The following is a 27,854-nucleotide window of genomic DNA, read 5'->3' as shown; positions in this document are numbered from 1 at the left end:
ATTATAAAAATAAAGCGAAATGGATGGAATATGGGAAAAAATGCGTCAAACTATTTTTCAATCTTCAACATAGAAATGCCACCAAAAATGTTTTTATGAAACTTGTTACAAATGATGGAGTCATGCATGATTCACCGAATGATATTTTGAAAGAGGAAGCTAAGTATTTTAAGCATATGTTTTCATTTCAGTCTCCTCCATCTCCACTAACCGAAGCTAATTGTATGGATCTTTTCCTTATTAATAATGTAATGTAAAATTAATATCTGTACAGAAAGACTCACGTGAAGGCCAAATTACAGAGGAGGAACTTCTTGATTCAATTAAAGCCTTTAAGTCCGGGAAAACTCCAGGGCTGGATGACATACCAGTGGAGGTATACAAAACTTTTTTTGATATACTCAGAGGACCATTATTAGCATGTCTTAACCACTCCTATATAAATGGTAGATTATCGAACGTGCAACAAGAAGGTCTGATTTCATTATTACTGAAACAGGATACAAGTGGTAAAATATAAAGATCCATTTTAAAATTGCCGGCCTCTTACACTTCAGTGTTGGGATGAAAAATTTCTAGCAAAATCCTTGACGCATAGTTTTTGTTGGATATTATTCATCCTAATCAGACAGGTTTTTTACATGGACGATACATTGGAGATAATATAGGACAAGTGCCGGAAACAATAAAACACTTTGAAATATCGAGGAAACCAGGCCTGGTTTTCATAGCTGACTTTGAAAAGGGTTTTGATAAAATACGACTGGAATTTATATATAAATGCCTGGAATATTTCAATTTTGGAGAATCTCTTATAAAACGGGTTGAAGTTATGTATAGTAACCCTAGGTGTAAAATAGTAAATAATGGCTACTTCTCAGAAAGTATTAAACTGTCAAGAGGATTAAAACAAGGTTGTCCACTATCAGCATATCTATTTATTATTGCCATTGAAATGTTAGCTATTCAAATTAATTAATTCATTAAAATTAATCCAACAACAAAATATTAAGGGGTTAGAAATCCATGACTTAAAAACAAAAAAAGGTGTCATTGTACGCTGATGACTCATGTTGTTTTCTTTTAAATCCACAACTTGGATCCCTTCATAGCAAAATATACTTTTTCTAACCTCTCTGGATTACAACCAAATTATGATATTACATATTGGATCACTAAGAAATGCAACTTTTACATTACCGTGTAGTTTACCAATAAAATGGTCTGATGGTGATGTGGACATACTCGGTATACATATCCCGAGAGAAAGAAATTATCTTAATATAAATTGTAAAAATATATAAGATCTTGCTACCATGGAAAAATAAATACCTGACTATTTGTGGAAAAATCCCCCTGATTAACTCTTTAGTCATATCACAGTTTACCTATTTGCTTTTTCTTAGCAAACTTGCTTTTTAAATTATATGAGCAACAAAAATTCAATTTTATTTGGAATGGCAAGCCAGACAAAAATTAAAAGGGCCTATTTATATAATGAATATGAATTCGGAAGGCGGAAATGATTAAATATTAAGTCATTTGACCTCTCACTAAAGGCATCAGTCATACAAAGGTTATACAGTACTTAAATGGTTCTCTAGTAAATTAGTAAGAATGGCCTCTTTCCCTTTATTCAGATTTCAACCGCTTACTTTCAGTTATTCGAAAATGAAATAATCCCAAAAATATTGTTATCTTTTAAACAAGCCATAGAAAGTTGTTTGCAATTTCAGTTTATACCACCCGAAAAGACGGAACAAATAATACAACAAATATTGTGCTTAACTCAAATATACTAATTGATTTAAATAAATAAAATAAATAAAAATATCGATAAAATGTAAAAAAAAAAAGGTGTAATCTTTGTAAATTATATCATAAATAGGACTGGTGGAGTTGTCACACACGCAGCTAACACAGACATATGGAAATGTATGAAACACAGCAGGTACCCCATTGAGGCCTTTGTCCTATGCTGTAATGTCCTTACATTTTCCCTCCTCTTATGAATAAAGGTCTCAATAAATTATCATTGGGTTATTATATGAAGATATGATAACCACTGGAGCTTGCTGGGACAAATCTAGTTTTAAAAGTGTCCAAGTAGGCTTCTGTGGCTATTTGATCATAACGTAGGCCTACCAGAGTGGCCTACCATCAAAAATAATGGAGAAAACGTATCCCATAACATTTTAACAGTGGTGGAAAAAGTACCCAATTGTCATACTTGAGTAAAAGTAAAGATACCTTAATAGAAAATTACTCCAGTAAAAGTGAAAGTCACCCAATAAAATACTACTTGAGTAAAAGTCTAAAAGTATTGAGTTTTAAATATACTTGTAATTCTTAAAATATACTTAAGTATCAAAAGTAAAAGTATAAATAATTTCAAATTCCTTACAAAGCAGACGGTACAATTTTCTAGTTTAAAAAAAAAATTACAGATAGCTAGGGGCACACTCCAACACTTGGACATCATTTACAAATGAAGCATTTGTGTTTTAGTGAGTCCTCCAGATCAGAGGCAGTAGGGATGACCAGGGATGTGTGAATTGGACCCTTGTTAAGCAACGAAATATGTCCACTGCTTGTATACTTCGTATTTTGGTGAATGTAGTACGACATCCGGGAAATTTTGCCATACTAAATACTGTACACTACCGTTCAAAAGTTTGGGGTCACTTAGAAATGTCCTTATTTTCCATGAAATCAGTTGAAAAAATGAATAGAAAATACAGTCAAGCCGTTGACAAGGTTATAAATGAATTATTTTTAATTTAAATAATAATTGTGTCCTTAAAAACTTAGCTTTTGTCAAAGAATCCTCAATTTGCAGCAATTACAGCCTTGCAAACCTTTGGCATTCTAGTTGTCAATTTGTTGAGGTAATCTGAAGAGATTTCACCCCAATGCTTCCTGAAGCACCTCCCACAAGTTGGATTGGCTTGATGGGCACTTCTGACGTACCATACGGTCAAGCTGCTCCCACAACAGCTCAATAGGGTTGAGATCCGGTGGCTGTACTGGCCACTCCATTATAGACAAAAAAAACAGCTGACTGCTTCTTCCCTAAATAGCTCTTGCATAGTTTGGAGCTGTGCTTTGGGTCATTGTCCTGTTGTAGGAGGAAATTGGCTCCAATTAAGCGCCGTCCACAGGGTATGGCATGGCGTTGCAAAATGGAGTGATAGCCTTCCTTCTTCCAGATCCCTTTCACCCTGTACAAATCTCCCACTTTACCACCACCAAAGCACCCCCAGACCATCACATTGCCTCCACCATGATGACAGATGGCGTCAAACACTCCTCCAGCATCTTTTCATTTTTTCTGCGTCTCATGAATGTTCTTCTTTGTGATCCGAATACCTTAAACTTCTCACACCTCTGTCCATAACACTTTTTTCCAATCTTCCTCTGTCCAGTGTCTGTGTTCTTTTGCCCATCTTAATCATTTCTTTTTATTGGCCAGTCTGAGATATGGCTTTTTCTTTGCAACTCTGCTTAGAAGCCCAGCATCCCGGAGTCACCTCTTCACTGTTGACGTTGAGACTGGTGTTTTGCGGGTACTATTTAATGAAGCTGCCAGTTGAGGACTTGTGAGGAGTCTGTTTCTCAAACTAGACACTCTAATGTACTTGTCCTCTTGCTCAGTTGTGCACCGGGGCCTCCCACTCCTCTTTCTATTCTGGTTAGAGCCAGTTTGTGCTGTTCTGTGAAGGGAGTAGTACGCATCGTTGTACGAGATCTTCAGTTTCTTGGCAATTTCTCGCATGGAATAGCCATCATTTCTCAGAACAAGAAGAGACTGACGAGTTTCAGAAGAAAGCTCTGTTTCTTGCCATTTTGAGCCTGTAATCAAACCCACAAATGCTGATGCTCCAGATACTCAACTAGTCTAAAGAAGGCCAGTTTTATTGCTTCTTTAATCAGGACAACAGTTTTCAGCTGTGCTAACATAATTGCAAAAGGGTTTTCTAATGATCAGTTAGCCTTTTAAAATGATAAACTTGGATAAACTTGGATTAGCTAACACAACGTGCCATTGGAACACAGGAGTGATGGTTGCTGATAATGGGCCTCTGTACGCCGATGTAGATATTCCATTAAAAAAAAAAATCTGCCGTTTCCAGCTACAATAGTCATTTACAACATTAACAATGTCTACACTGTATTTCTGATCAATTTGATGTTATTTTAATGGAACATTTTTTTTTAGCTTTTCTTTCAAAAACAAGGACATTTCTAAGTGACCCCAACCTTTTGAACGGTAGTGTATATGCAATGATTTTATTTGTAGGTGTCACGTCCTGACCAGTAAAGGGGTTATTTGTTATTGTAGTTTGGTCAGGACGTGGTAGGGGGGTATTTGTTTTATGTGGTTCAGGGGTAGGGGGGTATTTGTTTTATGTGGTTCGGGGTTTGTTAGTATATGTGTTTATGTAGAGGGGTGTTTGGTTTGAGTATTCCGGGGTTTTGGGTTATGTGCTATATTTCGTATTTCTATGCTCTGTCTATGTTGTGTATTTCTTTGTTGGCCTGGTATGGCTCTCAATCAGGAACAGCTGTACATCGTTGTTGCTGATTGAGAGTCATACTTAAGTCGCCCTGTTTTTCACCTGTCCCTTTGTGGGAAGTTGTTGTTGCACTGCTGTGTTTAGCTATAATATATATATAATAATACTGTCTGTTTCGTACTTTTCTTGTTTTGTTATTTAAGTGTTCTAAATAAAAGATAAAATGATAAAACTCAACCCGCTGCGCCTTGGTCCAGTATATACGACGACCGTTGCAGTTGTAATGTTCTATCGTCAGCCAGGTGAGCCCTCAGGAACACATCTTGAGCAATAGTACTTCCTGCCAAGCACAACAGCATTTCCTCTCCTCTCCTCCTCCGCATCTGTCCCTCTGCCCAAGCTGTCATACAGGGGGTATTCAGAGCACTGGGGCATTACCAGTTGCCAGTCTTTGGTCCTTTAAAAAACATACTGTATGTAAAATATTGTGTGAGATAGCTTGGAAAATAAATCAATGTGACTCTGGATGACAACATAATCAAATTTGTTTCCAACATTTGGGCTGTTTTCATAAAGAAGTTAATTCCTCTTGATATGGTCCCACCCTAATCATCAGCCAGGTGAGCAATGGTACTTCCTGCCTGCCAAGCCCACTTCACCACTCGAGGCTATAGAAAATAGCCGTCTCCTCCTTGTCAATATATTACACACCCAGTAGTTCAGGGTGGGGCTGTGTTAATAACGCAATAATCTACTATCCCTGTCCACAAAACCACTCTACACACACACACACACACACACACACACACACACACACACACACACACCGGCTCCTGAACTCTGCGTGCTGCCAGCCATCCCAGCCTAGCTGCCACCATACAAACTAATTCTACGTACTGAACGGGCTACCTATTCCCTATGTACAGATGTAGGATCTGAATTTGAGCCAGTTTGCTACAGCAGGAAAAGAATCCTGCAGCAACAGGAAATGTGAATTATTATGTGGATTATAATGAATGGAGATTTTTGGAGGGGTTAATCAAGTCCGAAATGTCAAGGTGGAAATTAATAACTTTAGAAGCCTTTTTAAAACTCAAATACACTACAAGTGTTGCATTTGATTTTCTGCTTTGCAGGAAAATTCGCAGAAACAAAGGAGTGATCAAATTAAAATCCTGCATCTGTAGTGCACTACTTTTGCCCAGGGCCCGCTACTTTTGACATAGGCCTCTAGTCAATACTGCACTACATATGGAATAGGGTGCCATTAAGGATGCAGACCAAACGTTCTGCTGGAAGGAAAGGGGAGGGAAGGAGACTCCAGGAGGGTAGAAAGACTTAAAGGGGAGGAAAGGAGACTCCAGGAGGGTAGAAAGACCTAAAGGGGAGGAAAGGAGACTCCAGGAGGGTAGAAAGACTTAAAGGGGAGGGAAGGAGACTCCAGGAGGGTAGAAAGACCTAAAGGGGAGGAAAGGAGACTCCAGGAGGGTAGAAAGACTTAAAGGGGAGGAAAGGAGACTCCAGGAGGGTAGAAAGACTTAAAGGGGAGGGAAGGAGACTCCAGGAGGGTAGAAAGACTTAAAGGGGAGGGAAGGAGACTCCAGGAGGGTAGAAAGACCTAAAGGGGAGGAAAGGAGACTCCAGGAGGGTAGAAAGACCTAAAGGGGAGGAAAGGAGACTCCAGGAGGGTAGAAAGACTTAAAGGGGAGGAAAGGAGACTCCAGGAGGGTAGAAAGACCTAAAGGGGAGGGAAGGAGACTCCAGGAGGGTAGAAAGACTTAAAGGGGAGGGAAGGAGACTCCAGGAGGGTAGAAAGACTTAAAGGGGAGGGAAGGAGACTCCAGGAGGGTAGAAAGACCTAAAGGGGAGGAAAGGAGACTCCAGGAGGGTAGAAAGACCTAAAGGGGAGGAAAGGAGACTCCAGGAGGGTAGAAAGACTTAAAGGGGAGGGAAGGAGACTCCAGGAGGGTAGAAAGACACAAAGTCCCGAAAGCCATAAGCCCAAAGCCTTGGCTCAAAGACTACTGATTATGTTTCACCAAAAGAAGGCGAGGGTGGAGGAGAGGGGATAAGGTGTGTGTATACACTTCCCTTTGTATGAGCGTGGAGCCTATTGCCCTGGTATCAATGGAGATATAAAAGGGTCTGAAGAGGCAGAATTCCTCAGGTAAGCACCAGGGTGGAGGGACTAGCCCAGACAGGCACAACAGGGCTGGGCTCTCTAACCTGCCAGAGGCCTTGGAAGTCTTTACTGTGTAGATAATACACCACAACGCACGGGATTGGACTTTCACTGATCGCCCTGAGAGCTGTACGTAGGTAGATCCTTAACAGCACACAATCACTTGACACATAGACACATACAGTGCCGGGGGGGAAAAAAAGGATTTACCTCATTTCTGATTTTCTCCATTTTTGTTGTTGTTGCATATTTCAGTATCAAAATACTATATATAAATACTATATATAAATACTATATATAAATACTATATATAAATACTTTTTTTCACGTCGCTGTACATGGAGACGAGAAGGAGCTGAACCTCTGTCAATCACACGTCTTACAGAGACGACTTTACACTGTAGAAAGAAAAAAACACACACACACACACGCACACGCACACGCACACACAGTCCCTGTGGTTCAATCCGCAGAGAGGGCAGGTTTAGGGGCATTAAATATTGTGTGGATAAAGGGCTGGTGGGTGGCAGGCAGGTTGAATGAAGAGAAAACAATGCATCAACAAACAAACAAACAAAAATCTCTAAGTGTATATTGAGGTTTCTCTTTCATTATGTGTATCTGGTGTTAGCGTGTAGACTAAGCCTCAGCTTTAGGGCCTAACTGTCTCACTCCAAATACACAGAAACTGAAGAAGAAAAAAAATACTTTGTGAAAACTTGGCTGCGATAAAGTTAACGTTGGTCCACTTGAGGCAAAAAAAAAAGGACAAGACTTTAATTCAATAAGAGAAAAAGCTGCGAAATGGACAGTTAAAAAATAACGGAGGGCCAGAACAGTAGTCTAATGTTTAGGAAAGATTAGGTGAAGTGGTAAAAGAGAATGATAGCAGTGTTGGCTATGTTATGGAGTGCTCCCCTGTGTTATGGCGTGCTCCCCTATGTTATGGCGTGCTCCCCTATGTTATGGCGTGCTCCCCTGTGTTATGGCGTGCTCCCCTATGTTATGGCGTGCCCCCCTATGTTATGGCGTGCCCCCCTATGTTATGGCGTGCCCCCCTATGTTATGGAGTGCTCCCCTATGTTATGGCGTGCTCCCCTATGTTATGGCGTGCTCCCCTATGTTATGAAGTGCTCCCCTATGTTATGCGTGCTCCCCTATGTTATGGCGTGCTCCCCTATGTTATGGCGTGCCCCCCTATGTTATGGCGTGCTCCCCTATGTTATGGAGTGCTCCCCTATGTTATGGAGTGCTCCCCTATGTTATGGAGTGCTCCCCTATGTTATGGCGTGCCCCCCTATGTTATGGAGTGCTCCCCTATGTTATGGAGTGCTCCCCTATGTCATGGCGTGCTCCCCTATGTTATGGCGTGCTCCCCTATGTTATGGAGTGCTCCCCTATGTTATGGAGTGCTCCCCTATGTTATGGAGTGCCCCCCTATGTTATGGCGTGCCCCCCTATGTCATGGCGTGCTCCCCTATGTCATGGAGTGCTCCCCTATGTCATGGAGTGCTCCCCTATGTTATGGAGTGGTCCCCTATGTTATGGAGTGGTCCCCTCTGTTATGGCTTGCCCCCCTATGTTATGGCGTGCTCCCCTATGTTATGGAGTGCTCCCCTATGTTATGGAGTGGTCCCCTGTGTTGTGGAGTGCTCCCCTATGTTATGGAGTGGTCCCCTATGTTATGGAGTGCTCCCCTATGTTATGGAGTGCTCCCCTATGTTATGGAGTGCTCCCCTATGTTATGGAGTGCTCCCCTATGTTATGGAGTGGCCCCCTATGTTATGGAGTGGTCCCCTATGTTATGGAGTGCTCCCCTATGTTATGGAGTGGCTCCCCTATGTTATGGAGTGGCTCCCCTATGTTATGTGTGATGATTGTGAGGCGCGATACAAATTCCACAGTCAAAAGACGACACGTGAAGGGAACTGTACTGTTCAGATGGATTACATGGGATTGTAGCCTAACTGAAATCTGGACACTGACTGTAGGTCCATGACCTCTCACATAGTCTAATATAATATTAACTGCAGGTTTATAACCTCTCATAGTCTAATATAATATTAACTGCAGGTTTATAACCTCACATAGTCTAATATAATATTAACTGTAGGTTTATAACCTCACATAGTCTAATATAATATTAACTGTAGGTTTATAACCTCTCATAGTCTAATATAATATTAACTGTAGGTTTATAACCTCACATAGTCTAATATAATATTAACTGCAGGTTTATAACCTCACATAGTCTAATATAATATTAACTGTAGGTTTATAACCTCTCATAGTCTAATATAATATTAACTGCAGGTTTATAACCTCACATAGTCTAATATAATATTAACTGTAGGTTTATAACCTCACATAGTCTAATATAATATTAACTGTAGGTTTATAACCTCTCATATAGCCTCATATGATTAATTTCTTTCAGCATCTTGAGAGAATAAATGAGTGGTTAGGGACCGTCTGTAGAGGTGCTATCTTTATCAGCATCATAAAAGCGTATAGTATTTCAACCACATAAAATATGCATCCGAGCCAAACTGAAAACTTATCAAAAACATGTTGGATTATTTAAAAAAAACGGCCAAACTGACATCATTTGGAAATGTGGCCCAGAAAATATTTACAGGTATTATTTTTTTCGTTATTTCATTTTCTCCCCGGTCCCTAAACGTCTTTGCTGCGTGAGAGAAGCAGAGGTGAACGTTTTTTTTTTATGTCAACCAGATTGAAGCATTCATTCTATCCCTTTATGACATCCTTCATTCTATCCCTTTATGACATCCTTCATTCTATCCCTTTATGACATCCTTCATTCTATCCCTTTATGACATCCTTCATTCTATCCCTTTATGACGTCCTTCATTCTATCCCTTTATGACATCCTTCATTCTATCCCTTTATGACATCATTCATTCTATCCCTTTATTTCTTCTAGGGGGCAACAATAATGACAGAAGAGAAGCTGCATGTACTGTATGTAATGATACCATTTACATTTACGTCATTTAGCAGACGCTCTTATCCAGAGCGACTTACAAATTGGTGCATTCACCTTATGATATCCAGTGGAACAACCACTTTACAATAGTGCATCTAAATCATTTTTTTGGGGGGGGGGGTTAGAAGGATTACTATATCCTATCCCAGGTATACCATCCGCCATCTCCGACTGTATAGCGCATTTTCTATATTAAGCGGGTTAGGGTCGAGTGCGGGCCTCAGATTTTCACTTTATTACATATAAATGGGCGGTTGCGGATGGGTTATCAGCAATTGTGGGCGGGTGAACAAATAGCTGACCTGCCCATCACTTACACCCACCCACCCCAATCCCCACCCCCTAGACACAAACACACACTGACTGTATTCTTAGTTAAGCTGATGGGCAAGCGACTATAAATTCCTGGGCCTCCCTGCAACAACACTAGATAAATATCAGAAACAGTTCAGCTGTCATGGCAGTGTCCCATATTGTCTCTCGGCCAACACACAAATCCCCCGATTGCTCAATACAGCCTCATAGTCTCCTTCTCAGCCAGCTATCCAACCATGTATCCAGCCAGCCAGCCAGCCAGCCAACCTCCCTCCCTCCCTACATGCTTTCACCTAAAGAAAGAGAGGAGAAAAAGAGAGTGGGAGAAAGACAAGAGAAAAAAGGAAAAGAAAGGAGTGGAAAAGTGTAAACAGCAGCTCTATAAGGGCTAGGGATGGAGTCAGAGCTAGAGATGGAGTCAGAGCTAGGGATGGAGTCAGAGCTAGAGATGGAGTCAGAGCTAGGGATGGAGTCAGAGCTAGGGATGGAGTCAGAGCTAGGGATGGAGTCAGAGATGGAGTCAGAGCTAGGGATGGAGTCAGAGCTAGAGATGGAGTCAGAGCTAGGGATGGAGTCAGAGCTAGAGATGGAGTCAGAGCTAGGGATGGAGTCAGAGCTAGAGATGGAGTCAGAGCTAGGGATGGAGTCAGAGCTAGGGATGGAGTCAGAGCTAGAGATGGAGTCAGAGATGGAGATGGAGTCAGAGATGGAGTCAGAGCTAGGGATGGAGTCAGAGCTAGGGATGGAGTCAGAGCTAGGGATGGAGTCAGAGCTGGAGATGGAGTCAGAGCTAGGGATGGAGTCAGAGCTAGGGATGGAGTCAGAGCTAGAGATGGAGTCAGAGCTAGGGATGGAGTCAGAGCTGGAGATGGAGTCAGAGCTAGGGATGGAGTCAGAGCTAGGGATGGAGTCAGAGCTAGAGATGGAGTCAGAGCAGGAGATGGAGTCAGAGCAGGAGATGGAGTCAGAGCAGGAGATGGAGTCAGAGCTAGGGATGGAGTCAGAGCAGGAGATGGAGTCAGAGCAGGAGATGGAGTCAGAGCAGGAGATGGAGTCAGAGATGGAGATGGAGTCAGAGCTAGAGATGGAATCAGAGCTAGGGATGGAATCAGAGCTAGGGATGGAGTCAGAGCTAGGGATGGAGTCAGAGCTAGGGATGGAGTCAGAGCTAGGGATGGAGTCAGAGATGGAGATGGAGTCAGAGATGGAGTCAGAGATGGAGTCAGAGATGGAGTCAGAGCTAGGGATGGAGTCAGAGCTAGGGATGGAGTCAGAGCTAGGGATGGAGTCAGAGCTAGGGATGGAGTCAGAGCTAGGGATGGAGTCAGAGCAGGAGATGGAGTCAGAGATGGGGATGGAGTCAGAGCTAGAGATGGAGTCAGAGATGGAGAAGGAGTCAGAGCTAGGGATGGAGTCAGAGCTAGGGATGGAGTCAGAGCTAGAGATGGAGTCAGAGCTAGGGATGGAGTCAGAGCTAGAGATGGAGTCAGAGCTAGAGATGGAGTCAGAGCTGGAGATGGAGTCAGAGATGGAGATGGAGTCAGAGCTAGGGATGTAGTCAGAGATGGAGATGGAGTCAGAGCTGGAGATGGAGTCAGGGATGGAGTCAGAGCTAGGGATGGAGTCAGAGCTAGGGATGGAGTCAGAGCTAGAGCTGGAGATGGAGTCAGAGCTGGAGATGGAGTCAGAGTTGGAGATGGAGTCAGAGTTGGAGATGGAGTCAGAGCTGGAGTCAGAGCTGGAGTCAGAGCTGGAGTCAGGGCTAGGGATGGAGTCAGAGATGGAGTCAGAGCTAGGGATGGAGTCAGAGCTTGGGATGGAGTCAGAGCTAGGGATGGAGTCAGAGCTTGGGATGGAGTCAGAGATGGAGTCAGAGCTAGAGATGGAGTCAGAGCAGAATCAGAGTTTGAATGGAGGGAGAGAAGAGAACAGATATGCTCCTTGTGGCCTCCCTCTTCCCCACACCCCTCTGAATTTGAGTGACCCAGACCCAGCATCTATTACGTCGTGTATGGACCCAGCAGAGGATTCCATTGACTCTATTACATGGCTTCTAGCATATCCTTCAGGTGTGTTATAAGGTGCCCACCTGTACTACAGCACACCAATGTGTTGTCATTTCAATTCATTCATTTAATACAACATTGTGCAAAGACAGCACAGTAAAGGAAAGTAGGTTAACAAATAAAGCTGAAGTGGATGTTGAGGTAACTGAAGTAATGTCCTAGAGCGCCCTCTGCTGTTTCTCTCGTTAATTGCTAGTGGTTACAGCCGGCACAGTTAAACCTGCTTTCAAATGTAGAAATAGAAATCAACCAATCAAGTGCAACCAAATAGAAATCTTTAAATGCATGGTTTTGATTTTCTCTCTAAGAAAAAGCTAATTGTAGTGTAAATTGCATGAGCAAATAGGCAAATCCCTCTGAGCTAGAGTTCAGGGTGTGTCTATTTGCAGATGGGATCTCAGCAGGGCGGTGTCTCGCACGAGCGCACGCACAGGCATACACACGCACGGACGCTCTCTGTCTGTCTGTCTGTCTGTCTGTCTGTCTGTCTGTCTGTCTGTCTGTCTGTCTGTCTGTCTGTCTGTCTGTCTGTCTGTCTGTCTGTCTGTCTGTCTGTCTGTCTGTCTGTCTGTGTCTGTCTGTCTGTGTCTGTCTGTCTGTGTCTGTCTGTCCCGAATGAATAGAAACATTTCAAATGTCATATTATGTCTATATACGGTGTTGTGACGATGTGCAAATGGTTAAAGTACAAAAGGGAAAATAAATAAACATAAATATGGGTTGTATTTACAATGGTGTTTGTTCTTCACTGGTTGACCTTTTCTTGTGGCAACAGGTCACACATCTTGCTGCTGTGATGGCAGACTGTGGTATTTCACCCAGTAGATATGGGAGTTTATCAAAATTGGATTTGTTTTCGAACTCTTTGAGGATCTGTGTAATCTGAGGGAAATATGTCTCTCTTATATGGTCATACATTTGGGCAGGAGGTTAGGAAGTGCACCTCAAGTTTCCACCTCATTTTGTGGGCAGTGTGCACATAGCCTGTCTTCTCTTGAGAGCCAGTTCTGCCTACCGAGGCCTTTCTCAATAGCAAGGCAATGCTCACTGAGTCTGTACACAGTCAAAGCTTTCCTTCATGTTGGGTCAGTCACAGTGGCCACTGTGTTCTCTCTGTTTAGGGCCAAAGAAGCATATTCGTTTGCTCAGGTTTTTTGTTGTTGACTCTTTCCAATGTGTCAAGTAATTCTCTCTTTGTTTTCTCATCAGATCAAATCAAATTGTATTTGTCACAACCTTACAGTGAAATGCTGAATACAACAGGTGTAGTAGACCTTACAGTGAAATGTTGAATACAACAGGTGTAGTAGACCTTACAGTGAAATGCTGAATACAACAGGTGTAGTAGACCTTACAGTGAAATGCTGAATACAACAGGTGTAGTAGACCTCACAGTGAAATGCTGAATACAACAGGTGTAGTAGACCTTACAGTGAAATGCTGAATACAACAGGTGTAGTAGACCTCACAGTGAAATGCTGAATACATCAGGTGTAGTAGACCTTACAGTGAAATGCTGAATACAACAGGTGTAGGTAGACCTTACAGTGAAATGCTGGATACAACAGGTGTAGTAGACCTTACAGTGAAATGCTGAATACAACAGGTGTAGTAGACCTCACAGTGAAATGCTGAATACAACAGGTGTAGGTAGACCTTACAGTGAAATGCTGAATACAACAGGTGTAGTAGACCTCACAGTGAAATGCTGAATACAACAGGTGTAGGTAGACCTTACAGTGAAATGCTGAATACAACAGGTGTAGTAGACCTCACAGTGAAATGCTGAATACAACAGGTGTAGTAGACCTTACAGTGAAATGCTGAATACAACAGGTGTAGTAGACCTCACAGTGAAATGCTGAATACAACAGGTGTAGTAGACCTTACAGTGAAATGCTGAATACAACAGGTGTAGTAGACCTCACAGTGAAATGCTGAATACAACAGGTGTAGGTAGACCTTACAGTGAAATGCTGAATACAACAGGTGTAGGTAGACCTTACAGTGAAATGCTGAATACAACAGGTGTAGTAGACCTTACAGTGAAATGCTGAATACAACAGGTGTAGACCTTACAGTGAAATGCTTACTTACAAGCCCTTAACAAACAATGCAGCTTTAAGAAAATACTTATTTTTTTGTAAGAGATAAGATGAACAAATAATTAAAGAGCAGCAGTAAATAACAATAGCAGGGATATATACAGGGTGTTACGGTACAGAGTCAATGTGGAGGCTATATACAGGGTGTTACGGTACAGAGTCAATGTGGAGGCTATATACAGGGTGTTACGGTACAGAGTCAATGTGGAGGCTATATACAGGGTGTTACGGTACAGAGTCAATGTGGAGGCTATATACAGGGTGTTACGGTACAGAGTCAATGTGGAGGCTATATACAGGGTGTTACGGTACAGAGTCAATGTGGAGGCTATATACAGGGGGTACCGGTACAGAGTCAATGTGGAGGCTATATACAGGAGGTACTGGTACAGAGTCAATGTGGAGGCTATATACAGTGTGTTACGGTACAGAGTCAATGTGGAGGCTATATACAGAGTGTTACGGTGCAGAGTCAATGTGGAGGCTATATACAGGGTGTTACGGTACAGAGTCAATGTGTTTTGGTTGGGTATAATTGTGTTGCTGTCCTGAGGCTCTGTGGGGTGTGTTTCTGTTTGTGAACAGAGCCCCAGGACCAACTTGCTTAACTTGCTCTTCTCCAGGTTCATCTCTCTGTAGGTGATGGATTTGTTATGGAAGGTTTGGAAATCACTTCCTTTTAGGTGGTTGTAGAATTTAACGTCTCTTTTCTGGATTTTGATAATTAGCGGGTATCGGACTAATTCTGCTCTGCATGCATTATTTGGTGTTTTACGTTGTACAATGAGGATATTTATGCAGAATTCTGTATGCAAAGTCTCAATTTGGTGTTTGTCCCATTTTGTGAATTCTTGGTTGGTGAGCGGACCCCAGACCTCACAAACATAAAGGGCAATGGGTTCTATAACTGATTGAAGTATTTTTTTAGCCAGATCCTAATTGGTATGTCAAATTTTATGTTCCTTTTGATGGCATAGAAGGCCCTTCTTGCCTTGTCTCTCAGATCGTTCACAGCTTTGTGGAAGTTACCTGTGGCGCTGATGTTTATGCCGAGGTATGTATAGTTTGTTGTGTGCTCTAGGGAAACGGTGTCTAGATGGAATTTGTATTTGTTGTCCTGGCAACTACCCTTTTTTGGAACGCCATTATTTTTGTCTTACTGAGATTTCCTGGCAGGGCCCAGGTCTGACAGGGCCCAGGTCTGACAGGGCCCTGTCTATCAGGGCCCAGGTCTGACAGAATCTGTGCAGAAGATCTAGGTGATGCTATAGGCCCTCCTTGGTTGGGGACAGAAGCACCAGATCATCAGCAAACAGTAAACATTTGACTAGTGGGGTGAGGCCAGGTGCTGCAGATTGTTCTAGTGCCCTCGCCAATTCACTGATATATATGTTGAAGAGAGTAGGGCTCAAGCTGCTTCCCTGTCTCACCCCACGGCCCTGTGGAAAGAAATGTGTGTGTTTTTTGTCAATTTTAACCGCACTCTTGTCAACAAAGCATGTTTGTTTGTTTGTCAATTAGGGTGTGCAGGGTGAATACGTGGTCTGTTGTATGGTAATTTGGTAAAAAGCCAATTTGAAATTTGCTCAGGACATTGTTTTTACTGAGGAAATGTACGAGTCTGCTGTTAATGATAATGCAGAGGATTTCCCCAAGGTTGCTGTTGACGCATATCCCACGGTAGTTATTGGGGTCAAATTTGTCTCCACTTTTGTGGATTGGGATGATCAGTCCTTGGTTCCAACATAGTGGGGAAGATGCCAGAGCTGAGGATGATGTTAAAGAGTTTAAGTTTAGCCAAATGGAATTTGTGGTCTGTATATTTGATCATTTCATTGAGGATACCATCAACACCACAGGCCTTTTTGGTGTTGGAGGGTTTGTATTTTGTCCTGTAGTTCATTCAATGTAATTGGAGAATCCAGTGGGTTCTGGTAGTCTTTAATAGTTGATTCTAAGTTTTGTACAGTACTAGTCAAAAGTTAACACACACTACACATTCAAGGGTTTTTCTTTATTTTTACTATTTTCTACATTGTAGAATAACAGTGAAGACATCAAAACTATGAAATAACACATATGGAATCATGTAGTAACCACAAAAAAAGTGCGAAAACAAATAAAAATATATTTTATATTTGAGAGCTCGTCAAAGTAGCCACCCTTTGCCTTGATGGCAGCTTTGTCAAAACGATTGGAGAAGTGGTTTATCCATTCATCTCCGTTTTGGATAGATAACTCTTCGTGTTGTTGTTTGTTTAGTGTTTTCCAATTTTCCCAGAAGTGGTTAGAGTCTATAATTTGTTCTTTATTTTTTTCCGTAGTGAATTTCTGTACTGTTTTAGCGTTTCACCATAGTGAAGTGTAAACTCAGGTTTTCTGGGTCTCTGTGTTTCTGGTTGGACAGGTTTGTCAATTCCTTTCTTTGTTTTTTTTGCATTCTTCATCAAACCATTAGTTCCTTTCTCTCGCTCGCTCTTCCCTACGTCTCTCTCTCTCTCTCTCTCTCTCTCTCTCTCTCCCTCCCCTCATCTGTTTACAGCCACCTCTGCTTTACCCCTACCTGTCCTCTCTCTCTCTTTACCACACTCTTCTCTTCCTTTAAACAAATGAGGAACAGAAAACAGTGGAGGCAGAATTCATAAACATCTTTCTCTCACATCACTTTGCTGACACAACTCTTGGTAGGTTTTCTTATTTTGAATTACTTCACATCTCCTTTAGAGGGAATAAAAAAGAAGGCATGTGATTTATGTCCTGGATACCACCCTAATTACCACATCTAGACAGTTTCAAAAACATTAAACTCTCACACACTCTCTCTCTCTCTCTCTCTCTCTCCCTCTCACGTTCTCTCTCTCCCTCTCTTTCTTTCTCTCCTCATCCACATTAACAAAAGTTTGTCTAGAGAAAACCTGGGATGAAACCGTAACCACCATGACACATTTAATTCTCCCTCCCCTGCAGCATCAAAACATTTCATTCTCCCTCCCCTGCAGCATCAAAACATTTAATTCTCCCTCCCCTGCAGCATCAAAACATTTAATTCTCCCTCCCCTGCAGCATCAAAACATTTAATTCTCCCTCCCCTGCAGCATCAAAACATTCAATTTTCCCTTCCCTTGCAGCATCAAAACATTTAACTCTCCCTCCCCTGCAGCATCAAAACATTTAACTCTCCCTCCCCTGCAGCATCAAAACATTTAACTCTCCCTCCCCTGCAGCATCAAAATATTTAATTCTCCCTCCCTTGCAGCATCAAAATATTTAATTCTCCCTCCCTTGCAGCATCAAAATATTTAATTCTCCCTCCCCTGCAGCATCAAAATATTTAATTCTCCCTCCCTTGCAGCATCAAAAATATTTAATTCTCCCTCCCCTGCAGCATCAAAATATTTAATTCTCCCTCCCTTGCAGCATCAAAATATTTAATTCTCCCTCCCCTGCAGCATCAAAATATTTAATTCTCTCTCCCTTGCAGCATCAAAACATTGTCTTCTTTTCCAGTAAGCAAATTAAGTTTTCAGCCTGAGGCAGTTACACACACAACAGGATAACCAACCAAGCCTTGGAATCAGTTCAATCGTAACAAAGACCATTTTATGAACTGTGTCCCAAATTACACCCTATCCCTTATTTAGTGCACTACACAGGGCTCTTGTCAAAAGTAGTGGACTATTTACGGAAGATGATGACATTTGGTACATTTTAAATTTGAGTAATTTAGCAGACGCTCTTATCCAGAGCGACATACACTCACTACTGTATACATTTTCATATATCATTTTTTTCCCATACTGGTCCCCAGTGGGAATCGAACCCACAACCCTGGCATCGGGGCGGCAGGTAGCCTAGTGGTTAGAGCGTTAGACTTGTAACCGAAAGGTTGCAAGATCGAATCCCTGAGTTGACAAGCTAGAAAATCTGTCGTTCTGCCCCTGAACAAGCCAGTTAACCCACTGGTCCCCTGTAGGCCGTCATTGAAAATAAGAATTTGTTCTTTAACTGACTTGCCTAGTTAAATAAATAAAGGTTAAATAAAAATTAAAAATTGCAAGCACCATGCTATACCAACTGAGCTACACAGGAGCACGTACCCTGGCAATGTACTCTGGGTAATAATTGCATGAGATATGATGATGAAGCTGAGGATATGGAGGAGCGGGTGAGCTAACGGGGATCCAGATAAAAGAGGTGACAGTATGTTTACCACTTAGGGGAACTAGATCCAGACAGATATAATGGCGCCGGAGGGGATGGCTGCCATTTTACTGGCTCCTAACCAACTGCTATTTTTGATTGTTTTTTTCGCATTGTTTGTAACTTATTTTGTACATAATGTTGCTGCTACCATCTCTTATGACCGAAAAGAGCTTCTGGATATCAGAACAGCGATTACTCACCTCGAACTGGACAAAGATATTTTCTTTAATGAGTCCGACGTGAAGGATTTACTTTAGACCCCGGACAAGGCCCAAATCCCCATCATTCACGTGAAGAGAAAATGGAAATACAGGGGGCGGAGATTCAGGTGCCTTGTTAAAATTCGCTGGCGAGTGGGTAACCCTCCTCTACCATCCGTTCTATTGACCAACGTGCGATCACTGGAGAATAAACTGGATGATCTCCGTTCGAGACTATCCTACCAACGGGACATTAAAAACTGTAATATCTTATGTTTCACCAAGTCATGGCTGAACGACGTCACAGATAACATACAGCTGGACGGGTTTTCCATGCAGCGGCAGGACAGAGCAGCTACGTCTGGTAAGATGAGGGGTGGGGGTGTGTGTCTATTTGTCAATAACTGCTGGTGCGCGATGTCTAATATTAAAGTAGAGTACCTCATGATAAGCTGTAGACAACACTATCTACCAAGAGAGTTCTCATCTATATTATTCCTAGCCGTCTATTTACCACCACAAACTGATGCTGGCACTAAGACCGCACTCAACCAGCTGTATAAAGGCAATAAGCAAACAATAAAATGCTCATCCAGAAGCGGCTCTCCTAGTGGCCGGGGATTTTAATGCAGGGAAACTTGAATGCGTTTTACTTAATTTCTACCAGCATGTTTGAGTTTGAGTTTATTTTATTTTTACAGGCACATTAATCAACGTTTCAGTAAAAGTGCCGGTTTTAGCCAGCCGGCTAATTTTCAACCGCAGTCCCTGGGCAGGTTACATGTGCAACCAGAGGAAAAAAACTCTATATGCCCTTTACTCAGCACACAGAGATGTATACATAAGGTAAGGCTCTCCCTTACCCTCCATTTGGCAAATCTGACCATAACTCTATCTTCCTGATTCCTGCTTACAAGCAAAAACTAAAGCAGGAATTACCAGTGACTCGCTCAATACGGAAGTGGTCAGATGACGCGGATGTTACGCTACAGAACTGTTTTGCTAGCACAGACTAGAATATGTTCCGGGATTCTTCTGATGGCTTTGAGGACTACACCACATCAGTCACCGTCTTCATCAATAAGTGCATCGACGACGTCGTCCCCACAGTGACTGTACGTACATATTCCAACCAGAAGCCATGGATTACAGGCAACATCCACACTGAGCTAAAGGCTAGAGCTGACGCTTTCAAGGAGCGGTACACTAATCCGTACGCTTATAAGAAATCCCTCTATGCTCTGCGACGAACCATCAAACAGGCAAAGCGTCAATACAGGACTAAGATTCTGGCAGGGCTTAAAAACTATTAAGGGAAACCCAGCCGCGAGCTGCCCAGTGACGCGAGTCTACCAGACGAGCTAAATACCATTTATGCTCGCTTCGAGGCAAGCAACACTGAAGCATGCATGAGAGCACCAGCTGTTCCGGATGACTGTGTGATCACGCTCTCCGTAGCCAAGACCTTTAAACAGGTCAACATTCACAAGGCCGTGGGCTCAGACGGATTACCAGGATTTGTACTCAGAGCATGCGCTGACCAACTGGCAAGTGTCTTCACTGATATTTTCAACCTCTCCCTAACCGAGTCTGTAATACCTACGTGTTTCAAACATACCACCATAGTCCTTGTGCCCAAGGAAGCGAAGGTAGCCTTCCTAAATGACTACCGCCCCATAGCACTCACGTCGGTAGCCATGAAGTGCTTTGAAAGGCTGGTCATGGCTCACATAAACAGCATCATGCCAGAAACGCTAGACCCACTCCAATTTGCGTACCGCCCCAACAGATCCACAGATGATGCAATCTCAATTGCACTCCACACTGCCCTTTCCCACCTGGACAAAAGGAACACCTATGTGAGAACGCTCTTCATTGACTACAGCTCAGCGTTCAACACCATAGTGTCCACAAAGCTCATCACTAAGCTAAGGACCCTGGGACTAAACACCTCCCTCTGCAACTGGATCCTGGACTTCCTGACATGACACCCCCAGGTGGTAAGGGTAGGTAACAACACATCTGCCACGCTGATCCACAACACTGGGGCCCCTCAGGGGTGCGTGCTTAGTCCCCTCCTGTGCTCCCTGTTCACCCACGACTTCGTGGCCAAGCACGACTCCAACACCATCATTAAGTTTGCTGACGAAACAACAATGGTAGGCCTGAACACAGACAACGATAAGACAGCCTATAGGGAGGAGGTCAGAGACCTGGCAGTGTGGTGCCAGGACAACAACCTCTCCCTCAATGTGAGCAAGACAAAGGAGAACGTCGTGGACCACAGGAAAGGCGGGCCGAACATGCCCCCATTAACATCAACGGGGCTGTAGTGGAGCGGGACGAGAGAGTTTCAAGTTTCTTGGTGTCCACATCACCAACAAACTATCATGGTTCAAACACACCAAGACATTCGTGAAGAGGGCACGACAACACCTTTTCCCCGTCAGGAGACTGTAAAGATTTGGCATGGGTCCTCAGATCCTCAAAAGGTTCTACAGCTGCACCATCGAGAGCATCCTGACCGGTTGCATCACCGCCTGGTATGGCAACTGCTCGGCATCCAACCAAAAGGTGCTTCAGAGGGTAGTGCGTACAGCCCAGTACATCCCTGGGGCCAAGCTTCCTGCCATCCAGGACCTCTATACCAGGCGGTATCAGAGGAAGGCCCCAAAAAATTGTCAAAGACTCTAGACTGTTTTCTTTGCTACCGCACGGCACGCAGTACCGGAGCACCAAGTCTAGGTCCAAAAGATCCTTAACAGATTCTACCCCCAAGCCATAAGACTGCTGAACAATTAATCAAATGTCCACCCAGACTATTTACATTGACCCCCCTCCCCCTGTTTATTATCTATGCATAGTCACTCACTTCACCCCTAACTAAATGTACAAATTATCCCAGCACATTGACTCGATACCAGTACCCTCTGTATATAGCCTCGATATTGTAATTTTATTGTGTTACTTTTTATTTCATTTTTTACTTTACTTTATTTGGTAAATATTTTCTTAACTCTTCTTGAACTGGACTGCTGGTTAAGGGGCTTGTTAGTAAACATTTCACTGTGAGGTCTACTACACCTGTTGTATTCAGCATTTCACTGTGAGGTCTACTACACCTGTTGTATTCAGCATTTCACTGTGAGGTCTACTACACCTGTTGTATTCAGCATTTCACTGTGAGGTCTACTACACCTGTTGTATTCAGCATTTCACTGTAAGGTCTACTACACCTGTTGTATTCAGCATTTCACTGAGGTCTACTACACCTGTTGTATTCGGCATTTGACTGTAAGGTCTACTACACCTGTTGTATTCAGCATTTCACTGTGAGGTCTACTACACCTGTTGTATTCAGCATTTCACTGTGAGGTCTACTACACCTGTTGTATTCAGCATTTCACTGTGAGGTCTACTACACCTGTTGTATTCAGCATTTCACTGTGAGGTCTACTACACCTGTTGTATTCAGCATTTCACTGTGAGGTCTACTACACCTGTTGTATTCAGCATTTCACTGTGAGGTCTACTACACCTGTTGTATTCGGCATTTGACTGTAAGGTCTACTACACCTGTTGTATTCAGCATTTCACTGTGAGGTCTACTACACCTGTTGTATTCAGCATTTCACTGTGAGGTCTACTACACCTGTTGTATTCAGCATTTCACTGTGAGGTCTACTACACCTGTTGTATTCAGCATTTCACTGTGAGGTCTACTACACCTGTTGTATTCAGCATTTCACTGTAAGGTCTACTACACCTGTTGTATTCAGCATTTCACTGTGAGGTCTACTACACCTGTTTTATTCAGCATTTCACTGTAAGGTCTACTACACCTGTTTTATTCAGCATTTCACTGTAAGGTCTACTACACCTGTTTTATTCAGCATTTCACTGTAAGGTCTACTACACCTGTTGTATTCAGCATTTCACTGTAAGGTCTACTACACCTGTTGTATTCAGCATTTCACTGTGAGGTCTACTACACCTGTTGTATTCAGCATTTCACTGTGAGGTCTACTACACCTGTTGTATTCAGCATTTCACTGTGAGGTCTACTACACCTGTTGTATTCAGCATTTCACTGTGAGGTCTACTACACCTGTTGTATTCAGCATTTCACTGTAAGGTCTACTACACCTGTTGTATTCAGCATTTCACTGTGAGGAGCTTCACACTGCACAACATTTAATCATCACATTAGTTTTCCTTGGTTTGGTGTCCCCTGAGACAGCATTAAAAGGTTTGGGTGAAAGGTCAACTACATTAATCAGTTACACAGAGGGCCCCGGCAAACACAGAGGGGCCCGGCAAACACAGTGACATCGCTGCTCTACAATGCACACACTCTCTGCCCTCCCTGACCTGCACTGCAAAATCTCTCCCTTCCTCCCTCCCTCCTCATTCTTGGGGTCTGGTAACAAGTCTAATTTCATTGTGATAACTGCCAGCTTGAACCAACGCTTTTATATTCCACGTTAAATTATTCATAGCAATCTTCTGAATACATTAGGATGATGTGGCTGTAGGGAAAACTAACTTTACATTACAATGATGTGGCTGTAGGGGAAACTAACTTTACATTAGGGTGATGTGGCTGTAGGGAAACTAACTTTACATTAGGGTGATGTGGCTGTAGGGAAACTAACTTTACATTACAATGATGTGGCTGTAGGGAAACTAACTTTACATTAGTTTTCCCTACAGCCACATCATCCTAACTTTGAAGTGGGAGGACATAAATAAATAAATAAATAAATAAATAAATAAATGAGGTTATAGAGTCCCAAATGACACCCTATTCAATTTATAGTATCCATAGGGCCCTGGTCAACAGTAGTGAACTACATAGGGCCCTGGTCAACAGTAGTGCACTAAATAGGGCCCTGGTCAACAGTAGTGCACTAAATAGGGCCCTGGTCAACAGTAGTGCACTAAATAGGGCCCTGGTCAACAGTAGTGAACTAAATAGGGCCCTGGTCAACAGTAGTGAACTAAATAGGGCCCTGGTCAACAGTAGTGAACTACAGTAGTGCACTACATAGGGCCCTGGTCAACAGTAGTGCACTAAATAGGGCCCTGGTCAACAGTAGTGAAATACATAGGGCGCCATTTGGAACTCTCCTCCTTATAATCACAGCTGTCAGAACTGAATGAGACCCAAAGGATTATTAAACAACTTTACTCTCTTTTCAACTGCTCTTCTCTCAGTCTGTTTGTAACGTCCTTCTCCCTGAGTTACTGTTAAAGAACTGCTCTTCTCTCAGTCTGTCTGTAATGTCCTTCTCCCTGAGTTACTGTACTGCTCTTCTCTCTGTAATGTTCTTCTCCCTGAGTTACTGTACTGCTCTTCTCTCAGTCTGTCTGTAATGTCCTTCTCCCTGAGTTACCGTTAAAGAACAAGTCGTCAAATCGTAGATTGATTGATTGGCAGGACATTGATAGTGAATTTGCGACTCTAGTACAAATGGAAGGTGATGTTGTGTCTAACAGCCATTTACTGAACATATACAGAGATAACAGTTACTAATACAGGCTGTTGTAGCATTGCAATGGGAATATAAAATCGCAGACACGATCAGCTTTTAATATCTGACGCTTGTAGGACAGTGCATTGCTGCAATTAGTTGGGAAAATGCCTGTAGACGACTGTTGAAGGAGGAGGAGGAGGAGGAAGAGGAGAGGCAGTGATGGAGATGAAGGGGTTACTCACGTGAGAAGAGACCGCTCGGGGAAGCTGAAGTTGCCGTGGGTGATGCGGTCCACAAAGTTGAGAGGGATCCTCTGAATCTGTTCACAGTTGAGCATGACGAAGTCGTATTTACAGATCAGCAGAGAGTTTTCTGTGATCAGCACCACACGCTCTCTCTCGTTGTTCCAATGGTCAACCCTGAAGACGGGACAGAAGTTACGATGAGAACACATTCTCTTTTACAACAAAACACCTGACAGAGAGGTGGAGACCTGACAGAGAGGTGGAGACCTGACAGAGAGGTGGAGACCTGACAGAGAGGTGGAGACCTGACAGAGAGGTGGAGACCTGACAGAGAGGTGGGGACCTGACAGAGGTGGAGACCTGACAGAGAGGTGGGGACCTGACAGAGAGGTGGGGACCTGACAGAGAGGTGGGGACCTGACAGAGAGGTGGGGACCTGACAGAGAGGTGGAGACCTGACAGAGAGGTGGAGACCTGACAGAGAGGTGGAGACCTGACAGAGAGGTGGGGACCTGACAGAGAGGTGTGGACCTGACAGAGAGGTGGAGACCTGACAGAGAGGTGGGGACCTGACAGAGAGTTGGAGACCTGACAGAGAGGTGGAGACCTGTGAGCACTCAGCCATTTACAATATTTCACAATCTCACAGCAAAACAATAACACAACATTCACACTGTATAAACAACCCAACTATGTATTTCCCCTCAATACACTTAATTAATCGGTATCGTTTTTTTTGGGTCCTCCAATAATCGGTACCGGCGTTGAAATATCATAATCGGTCGACCTCTAGTCCTTACTCAACATTGATAGGAGCAAACAAAAAATTATGAATAAATTGATTGATAAAACTCGTAAACGGAATGAAATAAACCAAAACTTGTTTCTCACAAGCATCGGTTGTGCGCTCTGCAAACAATGTGTCCAGTCCCACAATGAGAACGGTAAAAGACTGGAATAATTATAGATTTAATGTATAAACAGAAATTACCGTAACCAAACAAACATTATAGATTAGAAATTATAGGAATTAATGGTAAATGTTCTACTGATAATGTAACAATTCACACAATAAAGTTATGAAACAATGAATTTGCACAAATTGACTAGAGAGAGAGAAGTGCATTGCATCTTGCTGGAAAGTTTTCTGACCACTTGACTTTCCCACATTTTGTTACGTTTACAGCCTTATTCTAAAAGTAATTAAATAGTTGTTCCCCCTCATCAAACTGCACACAATACCCCATTATGACATCACAATACCCCATAATGACATCACAATACCCCATAATGACATCACAATACCCCATAATGACATCACAATACCACATAATGACATCACAATACCACATAATGACATCACAATACCCCATAATGATATCACAATACCCCATAATGACAAAGCAAACAGTTATTTTTTTTTTTAAATGTAGCAAATTTATACATTTTTTCAAACTGAAATATCACACTCTGGAGCAGGTTTTCATCAAGGATCTCTCTGTACTTAGCTCCGTTCATCTTTCCCTTAATCCTGACTAGCCTCCCAGTCCCTGCCGCTGAAAAACATCCCCACAGCATGATGCTGCCACCACCATGCTTCACCGTAGGGATGGTGCCAGGTTTCCTCCAGACGTGACGCTTGGCATTCAGGCCAAAGAGTTCAATCTTTGTTTTATTTAACCTTTATTTAACTAGGCAAGTCGATTAAGAACAAATTCTTATTTACAATGACGGCCTAACCCGGGCCAAACACGGACAACGACGGACCAATTGTGCTCCGCCCTATGGGACTCCCAATCACAGCCGGATGTGATACAGCCTGGATTCGAACCAGGGATTGTAGTGACGCCTCTAGCACTGATATGCAGTGCCTTAGACCGCTGCGCCACTCGGGAGCAAGACAAAGAGAGAGACATAAAAAGAGAGAGAGAGATAAAGAGATAGAAAACGAATAAATAATATGAGGAGAGAGTGAATCCTCATCCCTTCTTCCTCCTGAAGGCCTCTGCCTCTAACAAGGAGAAATGTTTTCTTAGTCATTTATGACAGGAGGACCTCGGTTTGTTTGCACACACACACACACACACACACGTCCCTCGCTACACACACACACACACACACACACACACACACACACACACACACACACACACACACACGCCCCCTCGCTACATGCACACAAGTTATTCACGATGGCATGGATTCTCGGTCTCTCTTATTCTCCCTCCCTCGCTCACTCTCTCACAGCCTGGTGAGCTGGGAGCACTCCGTTTGTTTGTGTGTGTGTGTGTGTGCGCAGTGGGTCTTCTACTGCTGCTGCACATAAACCCTCATGAAGATAATACTGCTGCAACCACTTCCAACACACTGCTAGTTAGCTAGCTTGAGTGTGTGTGTATATATATATATATACACACACACACACGTATACATACATACATACATAAGTATGTGGACAACCCTTCAAATGAGTGCATTTGGTTATTTCAGCCACATCCGTTGCAGACAGGTCAATAAAATCAAGCACACAGCCATGCAATTTCCATAGACAAACATTGGCAGGAGAATGGTCTAATGAAGAGCTCAGTGACTTTCTTTTTTTTGTGGTATCCAATTGGTAGTTACAGTCTTGTCTCGTCGCTGCAACTCCCGTACGGACTCGGGAGAGGCGAAGGTCGAGAGCCGTGCGTCCTCCGAAACACAACCCAAACCAAGCACACATGCTTCTTGACACAATGACCTCTTAACCCGGAAGCCAGCCGTACCAATGTGTCAGAGGAAACACCGTACACATGGCGACCGTGTCAGCGTGCACTGCTCCCGGCCCGCCACAGGAGTTGCTAGTGCGCGATGGGACAAGGACATCCCTGCCGGCCAAACCGTCCCCTACCCCAGACAACGCTGGGCCAATTGTGCGCCGCCCCATGGGTCTCCCGGTTGCGGCCGACGGTGTCCGAGGAGCTCGGTGACTTTCAACGTGGCACCGTCATAGGATGCCACCTTTCCAACAAGTCAGTTCGGATACAGAAGGTGTAAACAGTACAGTGAAATGGTTACTTGCATAGTGGAGTCTTTTGTCTAGACATTTAGCTAGCTAGCTAAACAAGGAACCATAAATGAATCCCAATTCATACTAACATGCAGGAATCTTCAGTTAGCTAAAGCTAACCAACTAGGTTCAATGTTATCTAGCTAACATTAGGATATAACTAGCAATGCAAATGGTTTTCTGACACACAAATAATATTACGACATTACACGTCACGTTAGCTAGCGAGCCAGACAGCTAACTTTAGCTAGCTAGATAATGGTACACTTTAGCTTGTTATGGATAGGGGCCAGTATTTTCACGGCCGGATAAAAAACGTACCGATTTAATCTGGTTATTACTCCTGCCCAGAAACTAGAATATGCATATAATTAGTAGCTTTGGATAGAAAACACTCCAAAGTTTCTAAAACTGTTTGAATGGTGTCTGTGAGTATAACAGAACTCAAATGGCAGGCCAAAACCTGAGAAGATTCTGTACAGGAA

General features: G+C 43.0%; 2 protein-coding genes across 2 annotated transcripts in view; both read right to left on the bottom strand.

Moving 5' to 3' along the window:
* tprg1 (tumor protein p63 regulated 1) overlaps window positions 1–27,854 on the bottom strand; it is a 63,449-nt gene that overhangs the window by 23,297 nt on the left and 12,298 nt on the right. The window contains exon 4 of the mRNA XM_045697478.1: window positions 24,318–24,494. Within this exon, the coding sequence (XP_045553434.1) occupies window positions 24,318–24,494 (177 nt within the window). The remainder of the gene's footprint in view (window positions 1–24,317; window positions 24,495–27,854) is intronic.
* Window positions 10,057–12,597, bottom strand: LOC123727856 (soluble scavenger receptor cysteine-rich domain-containing protein SSC5D-like). The gene has a single exon (XM_045697477.1). The coding sequence runs from the start codon at window positions 12,019–12,021 to the stop codon at window positions 10,318–10,320; it is 1,704 nt and encodes a 567-aa protein (XP_045553433.1). The 5' UTR covers window positions 12,022–12,597; the 3' UTR covers window positions 10,057–10,317.

The sequence above is a fragment of the Salmo salar genome, chromosome ssa16 (genome assembly GCF_905237065.1).
Source record: "Salmo salar chromosome ssa16, Ssal_v3.1, whole genome shotgun sequence".
Taxonomy (NCBI): domain Eukaryota; kingdom Metazoa; phylum Chordata; class Actinopteri; order Salmoniformes; family Salmonidae; genus Salmo; species Salmo salar.
Note: the sequence above shows the minus strand (reverse complement) of the source record. Positions and strands in the feature narration are given on the sequence as shown.